The 20,159-nt window shown below is 37.9% G+C and overlaps 2 protein-coding genes across 2 annotated transcripts in view; one reads left to right on the top strand and one right to left on the bottom strand.

The window, feature by feature from the left end:
• Window positions 1-1,206: 1,206 nt before the first annotated feature.
• Window positions 1,207-11,379, top strand: igfbp5a (insulin-like growth factor binding protein 5a). Its single transcript, XM_059327633.1, has 4 exons — window positions 1,207-1,949; window positions 8,009-8,220; window positions 8,505-8,624; window positions 8,776-11,379. Exons 1-4 carry the CDS (start codon window positions 1,625-1,627, stop codon window positions 8,911-8,913), a joined length of 795 nt encoding a protein of 264 aa, XP_059183616.1. The 5' UTR covers window positions 1,207-1,624; the 3' UTR covers window positions 8,914-11,379.
• Window positions 11,380-13,214: 1,835 nt separating this feature from the next.
• igfbp2a (insulin-like growth factor binding protein 2a) overlaps window positions 13,215-20,159 on the bottom strand; it is a 31,779-nt gene continuing 24,834 nt past the window's right edge. The window contains exons 3-4 of the mRNA XM_059327629.1: window positions 16,026-16,166; window positions 13,215-13,820 (exon numbers count right to left, since the gene is read on the bottom strand). Of these exons, the coding sequence (XP_059183612.1) occupies window positions 13,662-13,820; window positions 16,026-16,166 (300 nt within the window). The 3' untranslated portion in view covers window positions 13,215-13,661. The remainder of the gene's footprint in view (window positions 13,821-16,025; window positions 16,167-20,159) is intronic.

Raw genomic sequence — 20,159 nt, 5'->3', positions numbered from 1 at the left:
TACATATTTTTATGTTCTTTAATATTTTTTTATGTTTATATGCCTTTTTTTACTTCATATTTTCTATTTAATCTGATTCTTGAAATGCTTGCCCTAGTCTCTATCTATATTTTGTTTGTTTTTATGCACCAATATACCACAGCAGAAAACATACTAGTCAATAAAAAGGATTCTGATTCATAGCAAGTCTCATCTAATTTCGAATGAAGGTCTAAATTATAGTTTGGAAAGTACATTTCGAGGTCTTACTTTGCACAATGCTGATGGTTGTAACAGTAAAATCATGCATTACTTGCACATGGTAAAATAGTGCCCCCTATTTATTTATTCTACTTCTTCTTCTTTTTTTGAGCATGTGGCCAAAAATTACACATTATACCTTTAATGTAACTAGAAAACCTTCATCCCGATGTGGATGAGCCCTGTAAAAATGTCAGTGAGTAAGAACAAGGAGTTAAGTTAGTCTATATTTGTTTTATGGCTTGTGTAACTGGGAGAACAGGCAACACATACATCTCAGGAAGCCATATTTTTAAAGACAAAAGAGCACATAAAGGGACCAGTAACACACTGACCAATAAATATGTTGTCAGTCACAATCTCTCCATGGATATTTGCTCCATAAAATCTATTCGCTATAACTCTTCATCTTAAAAGTCAGCTTTTTTAAATAGTTTTGTATGACATGAATTATTTGCCTCAGGTCACATTTTCTTCTTTTTCTGCCAAGTTGTTTCTGTCTTGGTTGCACTAACGCCTCTATTTTCATTTGTGAGGCTTCCCTAAGAGGTCTGTAAACACTAAAACTATTTTTTCTAAATCCAGCAGCATGGTTTGGAAGCACATTGGCTGTCATTCAAACACGCTGGCCAACAATTTAAACAAGTTCTCAGAATCTTCTTGGTTGAAATGATCTTGTGAGAAGTGATCCGACTTGTTCTTTAACATACACAGACAACTAAACTAATAATAAACAGCCTGGGAATACTAAAAAGGCCACTCTGCAGCGAGAGAGACAAGGTCTTATTCAGTCGCCTTCAGGAGCATCGTCTCGTATCTGGCAGATCTGGAGGCATGCCAGCACCCGCCCTGTGAAATCAGCATCGCAGCGCACGGAGTTGACAAGTGCGCCTCCCCCTCCAAACGTTGTTTGACATACCCATCGTTGTAGGCTTCGCCTCTGGCAGTTTCTTTTTTAAAAGGCAAGCTCAAAGCCACAGATTATACATTTTGCTCACAAACCGTGCGGGTAAAATAACCTCCAGAGAGAGCGACAGCGGGAATCAGGCGTTTTATTTCACATTTGGAGACGAATTGCTTGCGCGTAAACGGCACCGGGCATCACTGAAGAGCAAACCCCGTAGTGGCTGGATATTTTATTTCTTTTTTTTTGTAATTTATTGGTGACTACAAGGTTGAAGGACAGCACAGGGGGAGCAGACCTGTCTTGGATTGTGAGCATCGGGTTATATTTGGGGCTAGAGCGCGCAAGGCACCTGTGGATGCAGCACCCCCACTGATGTTTGGACTCAAATCTCTTGCAAAGAAAGGATTCACGACAAGATATAGCTGATAATCGTATTTTTTTGGTCAAACACTGCAGTTTTTAGACAAGAAGCGCGCCATGCTGTTGTTCCTGGTGCTTCCCCTGCTGAGCATCACCGGCTGCGGCTCGTCCTACGTGCCGTGCCAGCAGTGCGATCAGAAGGCCCTGTCCATGTGTCCGCGGGTGCCGGTGAGCTGTCAGCTGGTGAAGGAGCCCGGCTGCGGCTGCTGCCTGACGTGCGCGCTCGAAGAGGGCCAGCCGTGCGGCGTGTACACCGGGCCGTGCACGCGCGGGCTTCGGTGCCTGCCCAAGAACGGCGAGGAGAAGCCGCTGCACGCGCTCCTGCACGGCCGGGGCGTGTGCAGGAACGAGAAGTTGTACAAACTGCTGCATCCGTCAAAAGGTAGGCAGGGGGAGAGATGACTGATTCAGAGCACAGCGGCTGTAATTAATGAAGCAGGTCACCGGTAATTAACTGGATTAATGGAGCCATTAATTGATGACAGCTTCATTATTCATTATATAGAGCGTCTTTTATCTTATGAAAGGGCTCCAAAGTCAAATTCAGCCCTAATTGTAAGGCGCGATACATAATTAGGTCATAAAAAATCGATAAAATATCGATATTATGATGTGAGAATAGATATCATAGATTTTGGACATCATAGTTTTGCAACTTTTCCTGGTTTAAAGGCTGCATTGCATAAAATAAGGTATTTTTGTTGCAGTCTTTGTCATAATATCCACATTACTAATCAAAAAATCGCATTGTGTTAATATTTTGTGAGTGCACCCATGCTATAATATTGTTGCAATATCGATATTTTGGTTAAAAAAAAAAAAAAGAAATATTGTGATATTTGAGCCCAGCCCTGCTTCTATGATACAACCCAAAAAGTTGGCACAAAATAAACAAAATGCGATAATTTGCTAATGCTTTGTGACACATAATCAATCAAAAAAAGGACAAAGACAACTTATTTAATGCTGTTTTTGTCAGTATACACTGAGAATCTGATGCATTATTATTTTTCATTCATACAGCGTCCAAAAAAAGGTTATAGGATTAAGTTGATGCTTTCTGTTGCATTTGTTGATATTATGTTTCAACTGAAGATCTAAAGGGCTCTGGTGCAAAGAAACAGCAAACAGCTGGATAAAGATGTTACTCCTCCCTTGTCAATGCAGGAATTTTAATGAAGCCCTCAAGTGACTCACAAAGTCCACCAGTGATGCAGTGGTAAATAAAAAAAAATAAAAAAAATGGAAATGACCTCCAGGCTGTATTCACCAGTCCAAGAATCACTTTATTTCACACCCTGTCATAAAACTTGACTCCAACATGTATCCCATGATATAAAAGAAGTGCACTAAGTGGGTTAAGGTGCCCTTGTGTGTCTCTTGGGAGCCAGTGAGGCTGATGTGAATCACCTCACAGCCCTCTTTAAGACACCTGTCATTACCCAGGCACACGACTCAAAAGCCCCCGTGCACCTTGACCCCGTGAACTCTGTCAACAATTGGTGCCGAGCGTCGATCAACCTGTCATCTCGGTTTGAAAAAAGCCCTGGTGGGGGGATGGGAGCCCGTAAATCAGTAGGTTTCTTGTGAGTGGCCCGTCGCCTCGGGGGCCGACATAAAACAAGGGAGAAGATTACAGGTGGTGCCCCGCCAGCCTCCATTTTGGCTCCTTTGAATGGCAGTTTAGGGACAGTCACTGTGTCTGCTGGGGAGCCTTGTGGGAAATGTTGTCTTGTGGCACTCACACTATCTTCAAGGTGTCAAATCATATTTTTGCCCTGTATAACCTGATAATGTAATAAATTCCTGATAATGTAATAAGAATCTGCACTTGAGTCCATTGAAAATGTAATAAAACCTGATAATGTAATAACTCCCCGGTAATGTAATAAAGTGCATTTCACAATAATGCAATACACTTTTTTAACAATAATGTAATAAAGTATCACATTAATGGGAGTTTATTACATTATCAGGTTAGCCTTCATTCAAAATAGCCACGGAATCACAAAAATTTCCGTGAAACTGACACGGATTTCGCTACAATGCAAGTTAATGCCAGTCATATCCCGTGGCTATTCCAACATACAAAGTGATTATGTACATTCACTGAGTGAATATTTAGAAAACAAAACATATATTTCTCGCTAGAAATGTGATCAAAATCAATTTCTATGCAGAAACTAAGTCAAAATATTGATTTTTTTTCACTAAAAATGAGAGAACTGTCCGCCATGTTTTTTGTTCTGACCGCCGGGACCTTGAAAGTCACGTGACTTGGAACAAACCAATAGGAACAAATATCCATGGAATAGCCACGGGATATGACTGTCATTAACTTGCATTGTAGCCAAATCCGTGTCAGTTTCACGGAAATTTGAGTGATTCCGTGGCTATTCCACGGATTTTGATTTAAGCAAATCCGTGGCTATTTCACGGATTTCTGTGAGACCAGGTTCTCATTTTGCAAGTCCTGATAATGTAATAATTCCCCAATATTGTAATAATTTAACAGAACCCTTGGGCCAACCTGAGCTCAATGGGGTTTTTCGGCCATATTGGATTTTCCGCCATCTTTGATTTGATCAAAAACCTTCCATTAATGCTATACTTTATTACATTATTGGTTAAAAGTGTATTACATTATTGGTAAATGCACTTTATTACATTATCGGGAAGTTATTACATTATCAGGTTTTATTACATTTTCAGTGGACTCTAGTGCAGATTTGTATCACATTATCGGGGTTATTACATTATCGGGAATTTATTACATTATCAGGTTCTCAGGTCAGGTTCTACATGCCCCCTTTTAGCCTTCATCTACGGTTTCTTTTGTCACTTTTCTTCGTCCACCACCTGTACTTTTTTTCCCACACCTAACCCACCTTTTTGTCTCTATTCTCTCCCACCACACTGCCTCTTCTCCTCTTTCCCTGCCTGGCTACTGTCCCTCTTCATCTTTTCCACCCTATTCTTCTTCTCCCCTCCCTCCATCCCCAGTTTCACCTTTTCCCTTCTGTTTTATGCTCTGATTTTACCATTTGAAACGTGAATAATCTCACTCGAGCCAGAAATGCTGCGTTTTTGTGGCTTGAGTGAGATTATTCACGTTTCAAATGGTAAAATCAGAGTCCAATAAAAGTCCAATAAAAAAGACAAGGGAAAGGCAGAAGCACTGATGCTGCCATTCAAATTTATCAGTGTCATATCCAAATTAGCCTTATCTCTATTTGTCTGACATCCATTTTTACCATTCATTTGCATTAAAAACTACATTTGGCTGCACCCAATCAAGCATTCAGAGCAGCTCTGCATCTGAGAAATTGTTGTATAATCATAAAAAAAAATCTTCTATTCATCTCCCCTTCCCTTTTCCTCCCTTTCCCACACTATCCTCTACTCCCCTCCCACCCCTCTTTGTTAGTCCCACCCTGGTCTCTTCATCTGTCTCCCCCCCGCCTCCCCCTTTACCTCCCCTCCCTCCTCTCCGTGTCGGCGCTGCAGGCAGGCCCAGGCTGTGCAGTGATTCAGCAGAATGCAGGCTGAGCGTGGGTTACTGATCCCCCCATCTGTCTGCCCGTCAGCCAGCTTCTCCATTAACTCCACATCTCCTGCTGGGCGCTCTCTCAACACATAAATTAAACAAAACCCATATGCACGCTGATAAATACACACAAAACTCCATGCCGTGCATTCATAAAATGTAGCAGGAGTTGCGAAAAATGTCAATTTTTAACACAAATGCATGTGTCAAAAAGCAGAAAAAAGTATTATTTAGTTGCCTTTTTGTCCACGATTGCAAGTGCATGAAACATTGGAGTCAAGTTCTTCCTCTGCAACACTATCTGGATAGATTTCAAAGAAGGAAAGCAAAGAGGAAGGAGTTTTTTTTGTCACTAACTCCTGCAAGGATCCAGCTCTCCAGGATCGCAATTCAAACAGAAGAAAAAGGGAGAGAAAGAAGGATGAAATGAAAGACGCGATCAGTCGGCACAGGTCAGATTAGACAAACTGGAGGATTAGCAAGTGAGGACTTGATTGGGTTTACCCTGGCTGCTGATCTGCCTCAGCTTTCTCTGGAGAGGAAGAAAAAAAACTGTGTCAGCAGGAAACTGAAGGATGGGGGAATCTCTCTCCTGCTTTTTTTTTTCCAAGAACCTGTCATTATGTGGATGGATGATGGCGTCATCATCATCATCATCATCATGAACGAGGGCCGGAGGGGCTTGGGAGGTTTTAAGCGTCATTTGCAAACGTGGCGATGACCTTGTTTCGCCGTCCGGTTAGCTTAGTAGCTTAGCGATCACGCTAGTGCAGAAATTGAAGGGGTTTACGTGCAGAATTGTGCAATCTGCCCAAACTGAAACAAGTGCGTGACACAGCATTGGAAACGCGCCAGCTGTGGCTTAGCACACGTACGAGGCTAATGCATGTTTAAAGCTATAAATGAAGTGAAATATCAGTTTAAAGTGCTTTTGGGAAAGAAAGCCGCAGCCACTCATTCTGGCCTCCGACACAGTCGCTGTGGTCTTATGAATAGAGGGCGGGACGTGCAGAGGGGCGAGCGCTGAGGTTTGTGCGACCGTGTGCGACTACTCCCCCCCCGAAATGTAGCAAAGAGCTGTATTTTCTGCACAGATGAAAGATGCATGTACATGACGGTTTCGGTGGGGGTTGGGACCCAAAATGGGCTGCGGCTGTTTCTGGTGGTGTGCCACATGACAAGTGTAATAGCATGTTTTCATGGGCCTGGGTGCCAGGGTGAGACTAAATATCTCATTTAGGTCACCGGCTATAAAAGTTTTAAAACCCCTGGTCTACATATACCCCAAACAGGCAGCCTAACTTGCCATAAATGTAGGCTGTGTTGTTCTATATGTCAACACTTCCAAACTGAAATTGGCCAGTAGCCATTAAGTCTGCTAAATAAGCATTTAGCCGGTGCAGTGAAATCATCACGTCGTGTTGTGACGTTACCAAATTGGACGACTCAACTAGCTATATTAGCAGCCAGGAGCCGTCACAGTGCTCTTGATTTCAACCCGTCTTCAAACAGTCTCTTGAAAGCAGCAGAAAAATGCTTTGAAGCCCTGCTCACAGGGCTGATATTACACCTGTGGACATCAAGTTGTTTGTAATAATTGCTATCACTGGTTATTTTAATCCTGCATGTCTGTAATTTGTAAAGTTCCGGTGTAAATTACCAACCGTACTGTGGTGAAGACTCTGATAATAGTAATTCTGTGCGAATCAAGCTTCAGCAAACTGCAGCTGTTGTTCTAGTGCACATTCTTGCTACTGCTTCTGCAGATGTGTTTGTGTTCTGTCATATTGTGGTTATTTTCATTGATGCAGTGGAGCAACTGATTCTCATTCAGAAATTCAAGCAATGGCAGAATTAAATGGAGTTTTGGATTTGAAAATGAAAGCACATGTTTGGCTGAGACTGTTAAATTCCAGTGCACTGGTCGTGAGACTTAAAGGCACAGTGTGTAGTTTTTTCCTAACCATTTGAAGCCCTATGGAGCAATGTTTGTGCACTCATATATGTACATGCACGACCATGATAGTTTACCAAGTGGCAACCTCGAGGCCTGAAAAGTGAAGCCAATTCTAATACTTGCAAAAAGATTGCATAGAAGTCTATGAGAAAATTACTCTACTTCTAACTTGATTTGAACCAGGTAAACTTTCTCATAGTGAGTTTATCGTCTCCATTTCAAGTCTACTTCAATAGAGCATAATGTTAATGTTGTAAAATATGGTCCAATTTAGGGTCGAATAGACAGTAAAGCAGGATATGCTTTAGGGTGGGGCTACCTTGTGATTGACAAGTCTGGTGTGTTTTCATTTCAAGAGTGTTAATTGTAAGAGTTTTTGTTGCCCAAAATTTGTTGTTCAGTGCTTGGTTGTACTAGAAAACACTCTCAGTACTTTGCTGTATTTTGCACCTTGCTAACTAAGCTAGCTAGCTAGTGCTAGTTGATGACTTAGCTCTACCCTCTCATCCAAATATTCTTATTTCTGTCTCTAAAAAAAACAAGATGGCAACAGCCAAAATGCCAAACTCAAGGCCTCAAAACGATAGTCCATAAACCAATGGGTGACATCATGGTAGCTACACCCACTTCTTCCATAGAAATGTTTTCATGAGGGGTCCCACATGCACACATACAGTATATGAACATGCATGTCCATGCATGTGATACTATAAACATTTCTGAGGAATGCAAAGGACTTTAAGTGCATGCAAGCTAGCTTGGTGCTATCTGCTAACATGGACTGGGCAGTGTTCCTGCAGCCAGCCACCAGGGGGCGGTCGAATTGACTTCACTTTTGGTTAACAGTCTTTGGTGGTGAAGCTCGAGCAAATTTAGCAAAGACAGACTAGCAGATGAGAATGATGAGTAAGCTAATGTGTCTCTGCCTCCCCATCAGATGGAGAATCCCACGGTGATGCCATGCTACCAGCCCCAGAGACCATGCTGCCCCAAACCAAGGTGCCCATTTATGGAAGAGACCACATCAGCAGCTGGAAGGCCCAGGCCATGAGAAACGCCAAGGACCGCAAGAAGCAGCTGGCCAGGCTGGGACCCACCAGCAACCTGGACTTCTCCCCGCTGAGCCTGGATAAACTGGAGCCTGAGTTCGTAAGTGAAGCAGTGATTGCAAACATGCATAGCAGAGTGAAAAACTGACTCAGCACAGAGGAGAAAAAATACAGAGAAACCAGTTCTGACAAATCAGCCAATATACCCCGCGGGGCCACTTTTACACCAAACAACACAGTGTGAACAGAGTGAAAAGCCACATTACTAAAGTAGTCATTAGTGGAGGTATTTCCCACCTCTTTTTTTTATTATTTCTGCTGCAATTCACAAACTTCCAAGGGTTTTTGAACAATCATTCTGCAAACATGTCTGTGTGTGTGTAGGGCCCCTGCAGGAGGAGACTGGATAATCTCATTTACAGCATGAAGGACACGTCTAGGGTCTTGCCTCTCTCTCTGTACCTCCCCAACTGTGACAAGAAGGGCTTCTTCAAGCGCAAGCAGGTCTGGATCCATCTCTTTATGTCATGTAGTTTACCACATGGGTCCCATTTTGGTTATGAGACAAACCTTTTTAATTGCCAATAAAACAAGTATTGCAACCAGTTATTTAACGCAAGCATTTTATTCCCTTCTGTTTACTCTGTCACTGCAGTGTAAGCCGTCTCGTGGTCGGAAGAGGGGGATCTGCTGGTGCGTCGACCGGTTTGGCGTGAAAATCCCCGGCATCAACTACGCCGGAGGAGACCTGCAGTGCAAAGATCTGGACAGCAGCAGCAACAGCAACGAATGAGAGTGAATTGGTCGTACTTGTTGAGCCCTTTTCTTCTTCAAACCTGCCAATCAAGCTAGCACACTTTATGACCGCCAATCAGGAAAATATGGCACAAATGCATATATATATCTATATATATACATATAGACATATATGTATATATCTACATATATATATGGTCAGGTGTGATGGATTGTTTTTTTGTTTTTCTTTCAAATGGGAGCTGAATGGAAAATGTTGCATGGGTGAAAAATCTTCACACGTAGGTTTAAACTCTGGCTCCCCACTGACCATGTACTATGTTTGAGGTTAGCTAACACCTCACCTCTTTATATCCATAGATAATAGAGGATTATATATATTTGTATGATATTGATAATATGTTGTGTATTGAGTGTATTGCTAAATTTAAGAAATTATGAGACAAGACATGTTTTAAATGTGGCTAAAAATCTACATATTTCTTAGTTTTGTCATAGTGGTGACCAAGGAGTCGCCAGTGACGAGTAAGTCAGTTCTCATCTAAATCAACAACGTTGTTTTAATTTTAATCATGTGAATGATACCAACTCATGCGTGGGCAGGAGGCAACCTCAATCAGCTGACAGCCGTGTCATGTGTCATAGCCGCGTCAGCATGATAGCTATCATTGTTTGTTCAGCAGAGATTCAGAATGTCATTGGGAGCCAGTTCTGTAGGTCTAAAGCTAACAAAAGACTACACAATTACAGGAATAGTTTGGCATTTTAAGAAAGTTGACCCTTCTTAATTCCAAGCCCCTTTACCCTCTTTGCTGCAATAACAGTTGAGAAAGCTCAGTCAAGCTCAGAAACTTTTCATTTTCCAGTCAAACTGAAAAAAGCTTGGCTCGTCTATGTTGAAAGGAAAACCAAAATTTGAAGATTGTTAAAAGATGTGGCTGGTAGACCTGTTAATTCCAACACCTTAACAGTGTCATAACCTTAAGGACACATTAATTGTCACATCTTAAGATAGAATCAAGAGGAGTCAGATCACAGACGTCAGCCGGGATTGCCTCCTCCTTTTTTCTCCTTAATTCTCAGAATAAGGAAAAGATCAACTGTACCCTTCCTTTGTTTTTGCTATTTGTTTCAGTACTGTAGACTTTGCTGTCAGCTTCTTGAAGTCATACTGCCTCTAATACAAACTGTGGCACAGGGCTGAACGTTATGTTGTTTATTTAAATCCCAGGCAAAAACACAATATAGCCGTTTTATGGGGGGTTATGTGCTCGACTACGCGGACTTTGTTGCTCTTTATACGACATCATCTTCCTCATTAGCTCCCGTCATAATTACTACATTTCAGTTATAGTGCATGTCTTTTTGTGGGTATAATAGTAAATTAAAACAGCCTGCAATGTGACAAAGTTGACACCACCCAGCACTCATAAACAAACATACTGTATTGTACTGTAAAGGTTCGATTTTTGACACCTGGTCTCCTTTTTAAAGGCCTTTTTTCAAATCCAGACAATTGCGTCCACTGTTTTTAAATGTCTACAGCGTGTGTGTGCATGCTCCTGAGTGTGTCTGTATGTGTTTGTACTATACTGTTTGTGCCATGCCCTTATAGTTCTCAACTACAAAATGTTGAAATTCTCACGAGCCCAGCCAACCCGAGCTACTGTCCGACAAATGTGGTGCTGTGCATTTCCCTTCGCACGCAAATCATATGCAAAGGCCCCGCGTTGTTTGTTTTTCCACGTGTAGGGTCTTCACTGCCAACACGCAGGCAAATCTGTCGGCCGGTGGTGACCTGCTCTCAGGGTTTATCTGGTCAAATATCCTGCAAAGAGCAAGGTCGCTGAGTTTGTATGTAAATTCAAGTGCCTTCTTCCCACACCACTTTGAATTTTCATTTGCATGTGTTGTTGAATGCGGGACACTACAGGTCTTTTATGTTGGATTTTTCAGTTGGTTGCTGACAAAGGTTATCATGTACAATGTACAATGACAGAGGACAAGATTTTTGTTCTATAGCTCAAAATTTGATCCCTTTTGGTTGTAATAACCTCAACGTTGATTGAATGACTCTTATAATCTCAGACATTCCTAATAGTCAGGCAGCTTAGCTAAATAATGGGGACACGCCGGACAAAAGCACCACATTTTTTCCACATGTTCTCTATCACCATAGGTTTCAAATTCTAGTAGATTGTGGATTGAAGATGGCAGCCATACAAAGTCTATGAGAACCAATACATCTTCCAAGCCACTTAAAAGGTCAATCTTGGTGTCAAAATCTACATTTTCTGGGTCAAGGAATCATTTAAAACTATTGAGAATATCACTAGATGATTATTTGATCAAATAGATATGCTCATTTTCACCCAGACTGGTAGGTCTTCAAGTACTGCAGCAGGGAATGCGGATTAGCTGCAATGTACACTGCTCAATAAAATTTGAGTGAACACTTTCACCTCATGTCAGATCTTGTATATACATTTTTCCCAACAGAAAATGTATATTTTGACACCAAGATTGACCTTTTAAGTGGCTTGGAAGATAAATTTGTTCTCATAGACTTTATATGGCTTCCATCTCCAATCTGCAATCTTGATGAAGTGACTCCTACCAAAAATTGAAACCGATAGTGATAGAGAGCATGTGGAAAAAATGTGGTGCTTTTGTCCAGCGTGTCCCCTTTATTCTAAAATCTGGTCCTAAGCCACCTGACTATAATGAGAGAGCATTAACAGGGGCTCATCGTCTAACACTTAAACGCCTCTCTCTTGCTGTTGATTTAGCATACGTTAACACAATACAGTGACACTTTGAACATTTCAGAATCTCAGTTAAAAAAAAAAAGATTAATGTGAACATTATGGTGAAATATTTATCAGGCGTGTAATTGATGTACTCTTTTTTTTGTAATGACAAATCACTATTTAAATAAAGTTCATGTACTCACAAAAAGGCGAATCTGCACTTTTGTCTTAAATGTGTGAACTCAGCCAGGGTGACTTGTTGAGTCAGTGGTTGTGTTTTTTCACGGCTATCTCTATGATCTTGATAATTAAATACACTCCATGCAGGTTGTTTCCATCTGCTGTCTAAGGCGAAACTGGCTGCTGTGACATAACTCACTGGGTTGTGGCCAAAAGAAAGGACTGTTCTGACAGATTCAGCCTATAGAGGGCAGCACAGTTTTGTGTAAAAAGTGATACATTTCAAGTCAAGGTTATTTTTGTGCCAGGATGGGTTTGGGATGGGTTTCAGTTGGTTGGTTGCTCCCACTTTGCTTCAGATATCTCAATAACTATTGGATGAACAGGGCATTTATGATCCCTTGAAGATGCGTTCTGAAGACTTGTGCCTCTTTGGACTGTATGGGGACTTTTACAACCCAAAGTTAAGTCCGTTTCAATCGGACTCTGCTGTGGATAAATCCTTGTTTTGGTTCGTTTGGTTGATTGTTGACGCTCTAATCGTACTCTGGTGCAAAACAACTGATCCGAGACCACTTGCAAGAGGGGGTCTCGGTCTGTTCCCAAGCGGACCCTAGTGTGTGGTTCATCATTCGGCTCCATGTTGCTTTGTTTATTTCCATGGCAACTTTCCAACCAATAAGAAACAATTTTGCGAGTATATTTCAAGCCCCCCACCTTCATACATGCCCCTCTGCAAATCTTTTTTATATAAATTGGATCCGCTTATATTTATGCACTGTGAGAGCAAACCAGACTAAATACAAAACAAACCAAAAGTATCAATTTCACTCTGATTCGGACGAACTGAACGGACTTGGGTTGTGAAAGCGTCCTATGAAAGAAATAGACTCAGCTTCTGGGCCTAAAGTGCCTAAAAGCTGCATTCTTTGTAATGACCAGCAGGGGGTGGCTGCCAAAGGAGTCAGATTGCATAGAAGTCTATGAGAAAATGACCATACTTCTTACCTGATTTATTTCCTCTGTAAACATTTTCAGAATTAGTTTTTGGTGTCAATCATTAGCTCCAAGCTTTCTTCACCACCACATTTTGTAATTTATGGTCCCATTTACAGGAAAATGAACAATAAAGCAGTATAAGGTACTACCTGTTAATTGGAATAGAGCTGTAGCAATATGTATTCATGGCATTGTGTACATTTAAGTAGGACACTAGCATGTAGACTCAAATCATTAAGTTTATTTTAACACTTTTACTGAAGTGAGAAAATGCAGATTAACCATTTTCATAAATCTCCATCATGGGACTTCTTCCAGGACTTGAAATGTGCCAAAAAGTTGATTCTTATTCATGAGTTTCCAAGTCAACTTCACAATTCCAAAAACTTAAAACACAGGCATGCACAAATTGAATTTATTACCATTTTAATAGCATTATCTGTTAATGAGGCGTAACAGTAGTCTGCAAGCTAGGACAAGGAAAAAACACCTAAAAACACCAAATATGTTGAAGGCTTTTCATTTTTTCAACACATACAGTACAAAACAATGACAACAGAGCAAATCTGAGCACAATTAGTAAAAGCAAAGTCACCAACACTCCCGCTGACATCTACTGAATATCTATGAGGATAAAGGAGTCTTATCTTTACTTCTCCCTAAAATAATCTGCAGTTACATCCTACGCAGCAAGCTGGATTCTATCGTTTAATCCTTTTTGGTGGTTAAGATTTCAAATGTCACTGTCATCAAATGAACTAGAGACACATACACACAGAAAGATAATATATAGCTTACTCAGATGTTCTTTGTTCCCAAGTACTTTACAGTTTGTTTTTTTTTATTTCATGCCACATTATATCTGGGCCATGTCAGGAAGCTCCAGCTCCAGCTCTCTGAGGTACTGGCTGCAGTTGGGGTCGCCCCTCACAGTGGGGGCTGATGGGATAGGTCGGCCGGTGTGGGGGTTGACGCACCAGCACTCGCCCCTCTGACCATGGAGAGACATCTTGCACTGAAATTCAAAGTGATGTGTTGTAGTTTGTATGCTTTTACGTCATTTGATAAACTTGTGATAACCCTAAATATGCATGTTTCTGCAAAAAAGGGTGTATTTTCAGCTTAGCCCTTTGATGCACAACATGGGTCTAAAGCATGGGTCTCAAACTCGCGGCCCGCAGGCCAATTGCGGCCCTCGTCACGATATTTTGTGGCCCCCACCTTGATATGAAAGTTTAATGTGAGTTTTATATGAATGGCACTTTACTGTGTTGTGTGTGGAAGGTCCCTTTTATTACTTTTTTTGGGTAATTTAGTCTTTTTTAATAATTTTGTTTCTTTTTTGGTAATTGTGTGTCTTTTTTAAATAATTTTGTGACTCTTTTTAGTAATTTATTTTTTTTTCTGTCATTTTGTGTCTTTTTGGTCATTTTGTGTATTTTTTTGGTCATTTTGTGTCTTTTTAACGTAATTTTTTAACGTAATGTAGTGTTTTTTCAGTCATTTTGTCTTTTTTTGTAATTTTGTGTCTTTTTTTGGTCATTTTGATACTGCCTCCAGCGGCCCCCAGGTAATTTGAGTTTGAGATCCCTGGTCTAAAGTGACCCGACAAGAGTTTTTATGTTCTATATCTTTGCAATAAATTATTTTCATCATTCAGTATTCCAGGTTTTCCTCAATTAGTATGTTTTTGATCATCATACATCCTAATTTTATGTTTTCCTTTATTCCTTTTTGAATAAAATCCCTTTTTGTGTCACTACTCTTCTAATGCACAACATGGGTCAAAAATGACCCATATCCATTTTTTTTTAACTAAGTAGCCTGCTAAGATAACTACTTAGCTAACTTCTTGGCTAAGTAGTTAGTTTAGTAGCTTGCTAAGCTAACTACTTAGCTAACTTCTTGGCTGAGTAGTTAGCTTAGCAAGTTACCTAGCCAAGTAGTTAGCTGTGTAATAATACAAAAACTTTTTTTCTTCATAAAGTATGAGAGGCAAAATGGAAATAATGATCTTTTGTTATCAATATCGATATTTAAAGAATGCTTGGAATATTCAATCATAAAATAAGTTGACATCAAAAGCTAGAGCACAGAAACACACAGCAGCATTAAATAACTAATATGTTGTGCATCAAAGGGTTAAAGATGAGACACTACAGGCAAAACATTGTTCTGTTTTGTTGTTGCTATGAGTTAGATTTATTAAATTTATTTTTATTTATATTTAAATGTAGCTTTTTTTTTGTCATTTTATATATTTATTTATTTATTTGCACCATAAGAAAAGACAATTACAAAAAACTGAAATGAAACAAGAATAGTAAGTGCGGGAGAGGTTAAAAAACCCTATATGGGCTTATAAAAAGCACCTCCCCAAGAAATATACAAAAATTCAAAAGTAAATCAACAACAACAATGAGAGAAAGTGACAACAAATAACAAAAAAGAAAGAAAGCAGTACAAATGGCATTTTATAGCACACACATAAAAAAAGTCAGAAATAAAAACATGGGTGTGTAAAAAGGTAGATAATTGTATTTGAGTGTATGAGCATGTATAAGAGATAATGATCCATTGACAACTATACTGGAAAATAAACTATTACCATTTTGTGTCTTTTTTGTGTCATTTTGTGTCTTTTTTGTAATTTTGTGTCTTTTTTTGTAATTTTGTGACTTTTTAAAGTAATTTAGTTATTTTCCTGTCATTTTGTGTCTTTTTTTTGTAATTTTGTGTGTTTTTTTTGTAATTTTGTGTCTTTTTTTGTAATTTTGTGTCTTTCTGGTCATTTCGTGTCTTTTTTTAGTCATTTTGTGTCTTTTTTTGGTAATTTTATGACTTTTTAAAGTAATTTAGTTATTTTTCTGTCATTTTGTGTCTTTTATTTTAGTAATTTTGTGTCTTTTTGGTCATTTTGTGTCTTTTTTTTTTAGTAATTCTGTCTACTTTGTAATTAAGATTACTTTCTCTATACTTAGTATTTCAATACATACCTTTGAAATAAGACACTTTAAATGCTCCACAAATGATTTTTCTGTCATAATTATTAATAATAATTGCAGACAAATGTAATACTAAAAGGGATCACCACATAATTTAACATTTTTATCAGTAAAAATACAACAGATTTCTGTCTAAATAGGTAATTATGATGCTTTTTCCACCTTTTTTCCTCTAAATACTAACAGCCTCTTTCTCACAATGCCTAGAGAGTCACCTGTTTGAGATTATACTGCCCTCTCTTGTCGCAGTTGGGGATGTGCAGGGCGTACAAGTCTTCCAGGGGACCTCGGTTATCTCTGAAGGGCATCTTAGATATCCTCTCCAGGATCTGGTCCAGCTCCTGCTGACACTGAGTCTTAAAGAGCAGAGAAAAACAACAACACGTCACGTTCACAGGCCCGTATTGCAGCATTTGGGCTCGTGAGAATCACCGTGTTTCTTTGACAGAAGGATAAAATATGGTTAGCCTGCGGCAACAAAATGTTCTGTACAAATTATTCCTATTTTATTGTGCTCATAAATTCAACTCTTTCCCTTTCTTTCTTTCTGGAAAAATAAGAAATCTGACCTTTTATTTAACTTTTTGCTTTCATAATGGAATTTAAAAAAAACATTCAAAAGTTCAGTGAAATCCATTCACACAGCAGAAAAGTATCAGGATTTCTGACATGCTACATAAAATCTCATATAAAACACAGATTCACGCAAAAAATACACAAAATTATTTTTAAAAAGACCCAAAATAACCCAAAAAAGAAATAAAATGACCAACAAAAAGACACACAATTATTAAAAAAAGACACAAAATGACAAAAAAGGCAAAAAATGACCAAAAAAAGACAAAATTACCAAAAAAGACACACAATTATTAAAAAAAGACACAAAATGACAAAAAATGACCAAAAAAGGACACAGAATTACCAAAAAAGACACACAATTATTAAAAAAAGACACAAAATGACAAAAAAAGACAAAAAATGACCAAAAAAAGACAAAAAATGACCGAAAAAGGACACAGAATTACCAAAAAAGACACAAAATTATTAAAAAAAGACACAAAACGACAAAAAAAGACAAAAAATGACCAAAAGGGACACAGAATTACCAAAAAAGACACACAAGTATTAAAAAAAGACAGAAAATGACCCAAAAAAAGACGCAAAATGTCTTTGACAGAACGATAAAATATGGTTAGCCTGCGGCAACAAAATGTTCTGTACAAATTATTCCACTTATTGTGCTCATAAATTCAACTCTTTCCCTTTTTTTCTTTCTGGAAAAATAAGAAATCTGACCTTTTATTTAACTTTTTGCTTTCATAATGGAATTTAAAAAAAAACATTCAAAAGTTCAGTGAAATCCATTCACACAGCAGAAAAGGATCAGGATTTCTGACATGCTACATAAAATCTCATATAAAACACAGATTCACGCAAAAAATACACAGGATTACCAAAAAAGACACAAAATTATTTTTAAAAAGACCCAAAATGACCCAAAAAAGAAATAAAATGACCAACAAAAAGACACAGAATTACCTAAAAAGACACAATTGTTAAAAAAAGACACAATAATTAAAAAAAGACACAAAATGACCAAAATATGATAAAAAAAAGACACAAAATGACCAAAAAAAGACACAAAATGACCAAAAAACGACAAAAAAAGTCACAAAATGACAAAAAAAGACGAAAAATGACAAAAAAAAGACACAAAAAATGACCCAAAAAATAACCCAAAAAAGACACAACATTTCTTTGACAGAAGGATAAAATATGGTTAGCCTGCGGCAAAAAATGTTCTGTACAAATTATTCCACTTATTGTGCTCATAAATTAAACTCTCTTCCTTTTTTTCTTTCTGGAAAAATAAGAAATCTGACCTTTTATTTAACTTTTTGCTTTCATAATGGAATTTAAAAAAACATTCAAAAGTTCAGTGAAATCCATTCACACAGCAGAAAAGGATCAGGATTTCTGACATGCTACATAAAATCTCATATAAAACACAGATTCACGCAAAAAATACACAGAATTAACAAAAAAGACACACAATTATTAAAAAAAGACACAAAATAACAAAAAAAATGACAAAAATTGACCAAAAAAGGACAGAATTACCAAAAAAAGACACACAATTATTAAAAAAGACACAAAATGACCAAAAAAGGACACAGAATTACCAAAAAAGACACACAATTATTAAAAAAAGACACAAAATGACCAAAAAAAGACACAACATTTCTTTGACAGAAGGATAAAATATGGTTAGCCTGCGGCAAAAAATGTTCTGTACAAATTATTCCACTTATTGTGCTCATAAATTCAACTCTTTCCCTTTTTTTTCTTTCTGAAAAATAAGTAATCTGACCTTTTATTTAACTTTTTGCTTTCATAATAGAATTTTAAAAAACATTCAAAAGTTGAGTGAAATCCATTCACACAGCAGAAAAGGATCAGGATTTCTGACATGCTACATAAAATCTCATATAAAACACAGATTCACGCAAAAAATACACAGGATTACCAAAAAAGACACACAATTATTAAAAAAAGACACAAAATAACCCAAAAAAGAAATAAAATGACCAAAAAAAGACACACAATTATTAAGAAAAGACAAAAAATGACCAAAAAACCCTCCAAAATTACCAAAAAAAAGGACACAAAATTACCAAATAAAAAGACCAAAAATGACCAAAAAAAAGACACAAAATGACCAAAAAAGACAAAAAATTACCCCCAAAAAAGGACCAAAATAAGAAAAAAAAGGACCCAAAAAAAGACACAAAATGTCTTTGACAGAAGGATAAAATATGGTTAGCCTGCTGCAAAAATGTTCTGTACAAATTATTCCACTTATTGTGCTCATAAATTAAACTCTTTCCCTTTTTTTCTTTCTGAAAAATAAGAAATCTGACCTTTTATTTAACTTTTTGCTTTCATAATAGAATTTAAAATCCATTCACACAGCAGAAAAGTATCCATCAACGCGGAAATGTGTTTGCGAGGCAATCAGGAGATTTCTGACATGCTACATAAAATCTCATATAAAACACAGATTCACGCACACACACATAATAAAGCTTCGGGGGCTTTCTGTAATGAGCAAATGAATCATGTTTTCTTGCCAGTAATGAAGAACAACTCTTGCCAGTGACCTCAGGTTTACCTCACAATTCCACCCAGCCAAACGTCTTGTTGAGACAGTTAGAAGTTTCTGGTTGAGCAATAACCTCTAAATGATTTTTATGGCGGATGGAAAGTACCACGATTCCGGTTAGAAATGCAAAGGATACAGAGCGGATCAGGTGGATCTAAGGTCACTAAAGATCTGCCATAGTGGATTGTGGGAGTGTTGAATGGAAGATAAATGAACTGAGGAGAAAAGGTTTTTATTTGTGAAGTGCACTGCTATTACTATCAACAGGTCGACCCGTTAAATATGGCAGTAAAACGCTTTTCAATGCAAGATCCAAACAACAACAGCTGCTGTTCCAGGGGGAGGCGGCACTGCACTGCGGCACTGTTGTCTGTTCTACACCAGGGGTCTCTAACTCAAATTACCTGGGGGCCGCTGGAGGCAGGATCAAAATGACCAAAAAAAGACACAAAATTACTAAAAAAAAGACACAAAATGACAGAAAAAAACTAAATTACTTAAAAAAGACACAAAATGACAAAAAAAGACACAGAATTACCAAAAAAGACACAAGATTATTGAAAAAAAAGACACAAAATGACCCAAAAAAGACACAAGATTATTGAAAAAAAAGACAAAATGACAGAAAAAAACTGAAATTACTTAAAAAAAGAAATAAAATGACCAAAAAAAGACACAAGATTATTGAAAAAAAAAGACAAAATGACAGAAAAAACTGAAATTACTTAAAAAAAGAAATAAAATGACCAAAAAAAGACACAGAATTACCAAAAAAGACACAAGATTATTGAAAAAAAGACACAAAATGACCCAAAAAAGACACAAGATTATTGAAAAAAAAGACAAAATGACAGAAAAAACTGAAATTACTTAAAAAAAGAAATAAAATGACCCAAAAAAGACACAAGATTATTGAAAAAAAAGACAAAATGACAGAAAAAACTGAAATTACTTAAAAAAAGAAATAAAATGACCAAAAAAAGACACAGAATTACCAAAAAAGACACAAGATTATTGAAAAAAAGACACAAAATGACCCAAAAAAGACACAAAATGACCAAAAAAGACGCAAAATGACAGAAAAAAATGAAATTACTTAAAAAAAGAAATAAAATGACCAAAAAAAGACACAGAATTAGCAAAAAAACAAAACACAGAATTACCAAAAAAAGACACAATATTATTT

The sequence above is a fragment of the Centropristis striata genome, chromosome 24 (genome assembly GCF_030273125.1).
Source record: "Centropristis striata isolate RG_2023a ecotype Rhode Island chromosome 24, C.striata_1.0, whole genome shotgun sequence".
In the NCBI taxonomy this organism is placed as follows: domain Eukaryota; kingdom Metazoa; phylum Chordata; class Actinopteri; order Perciformes; family Serranidae; genus Centropristis; species Centropristis striata.
Note: the sequence above shows the minus strand (reverse complement) of the source record. Positions and strands in the feature narration are given on the sequence as shown.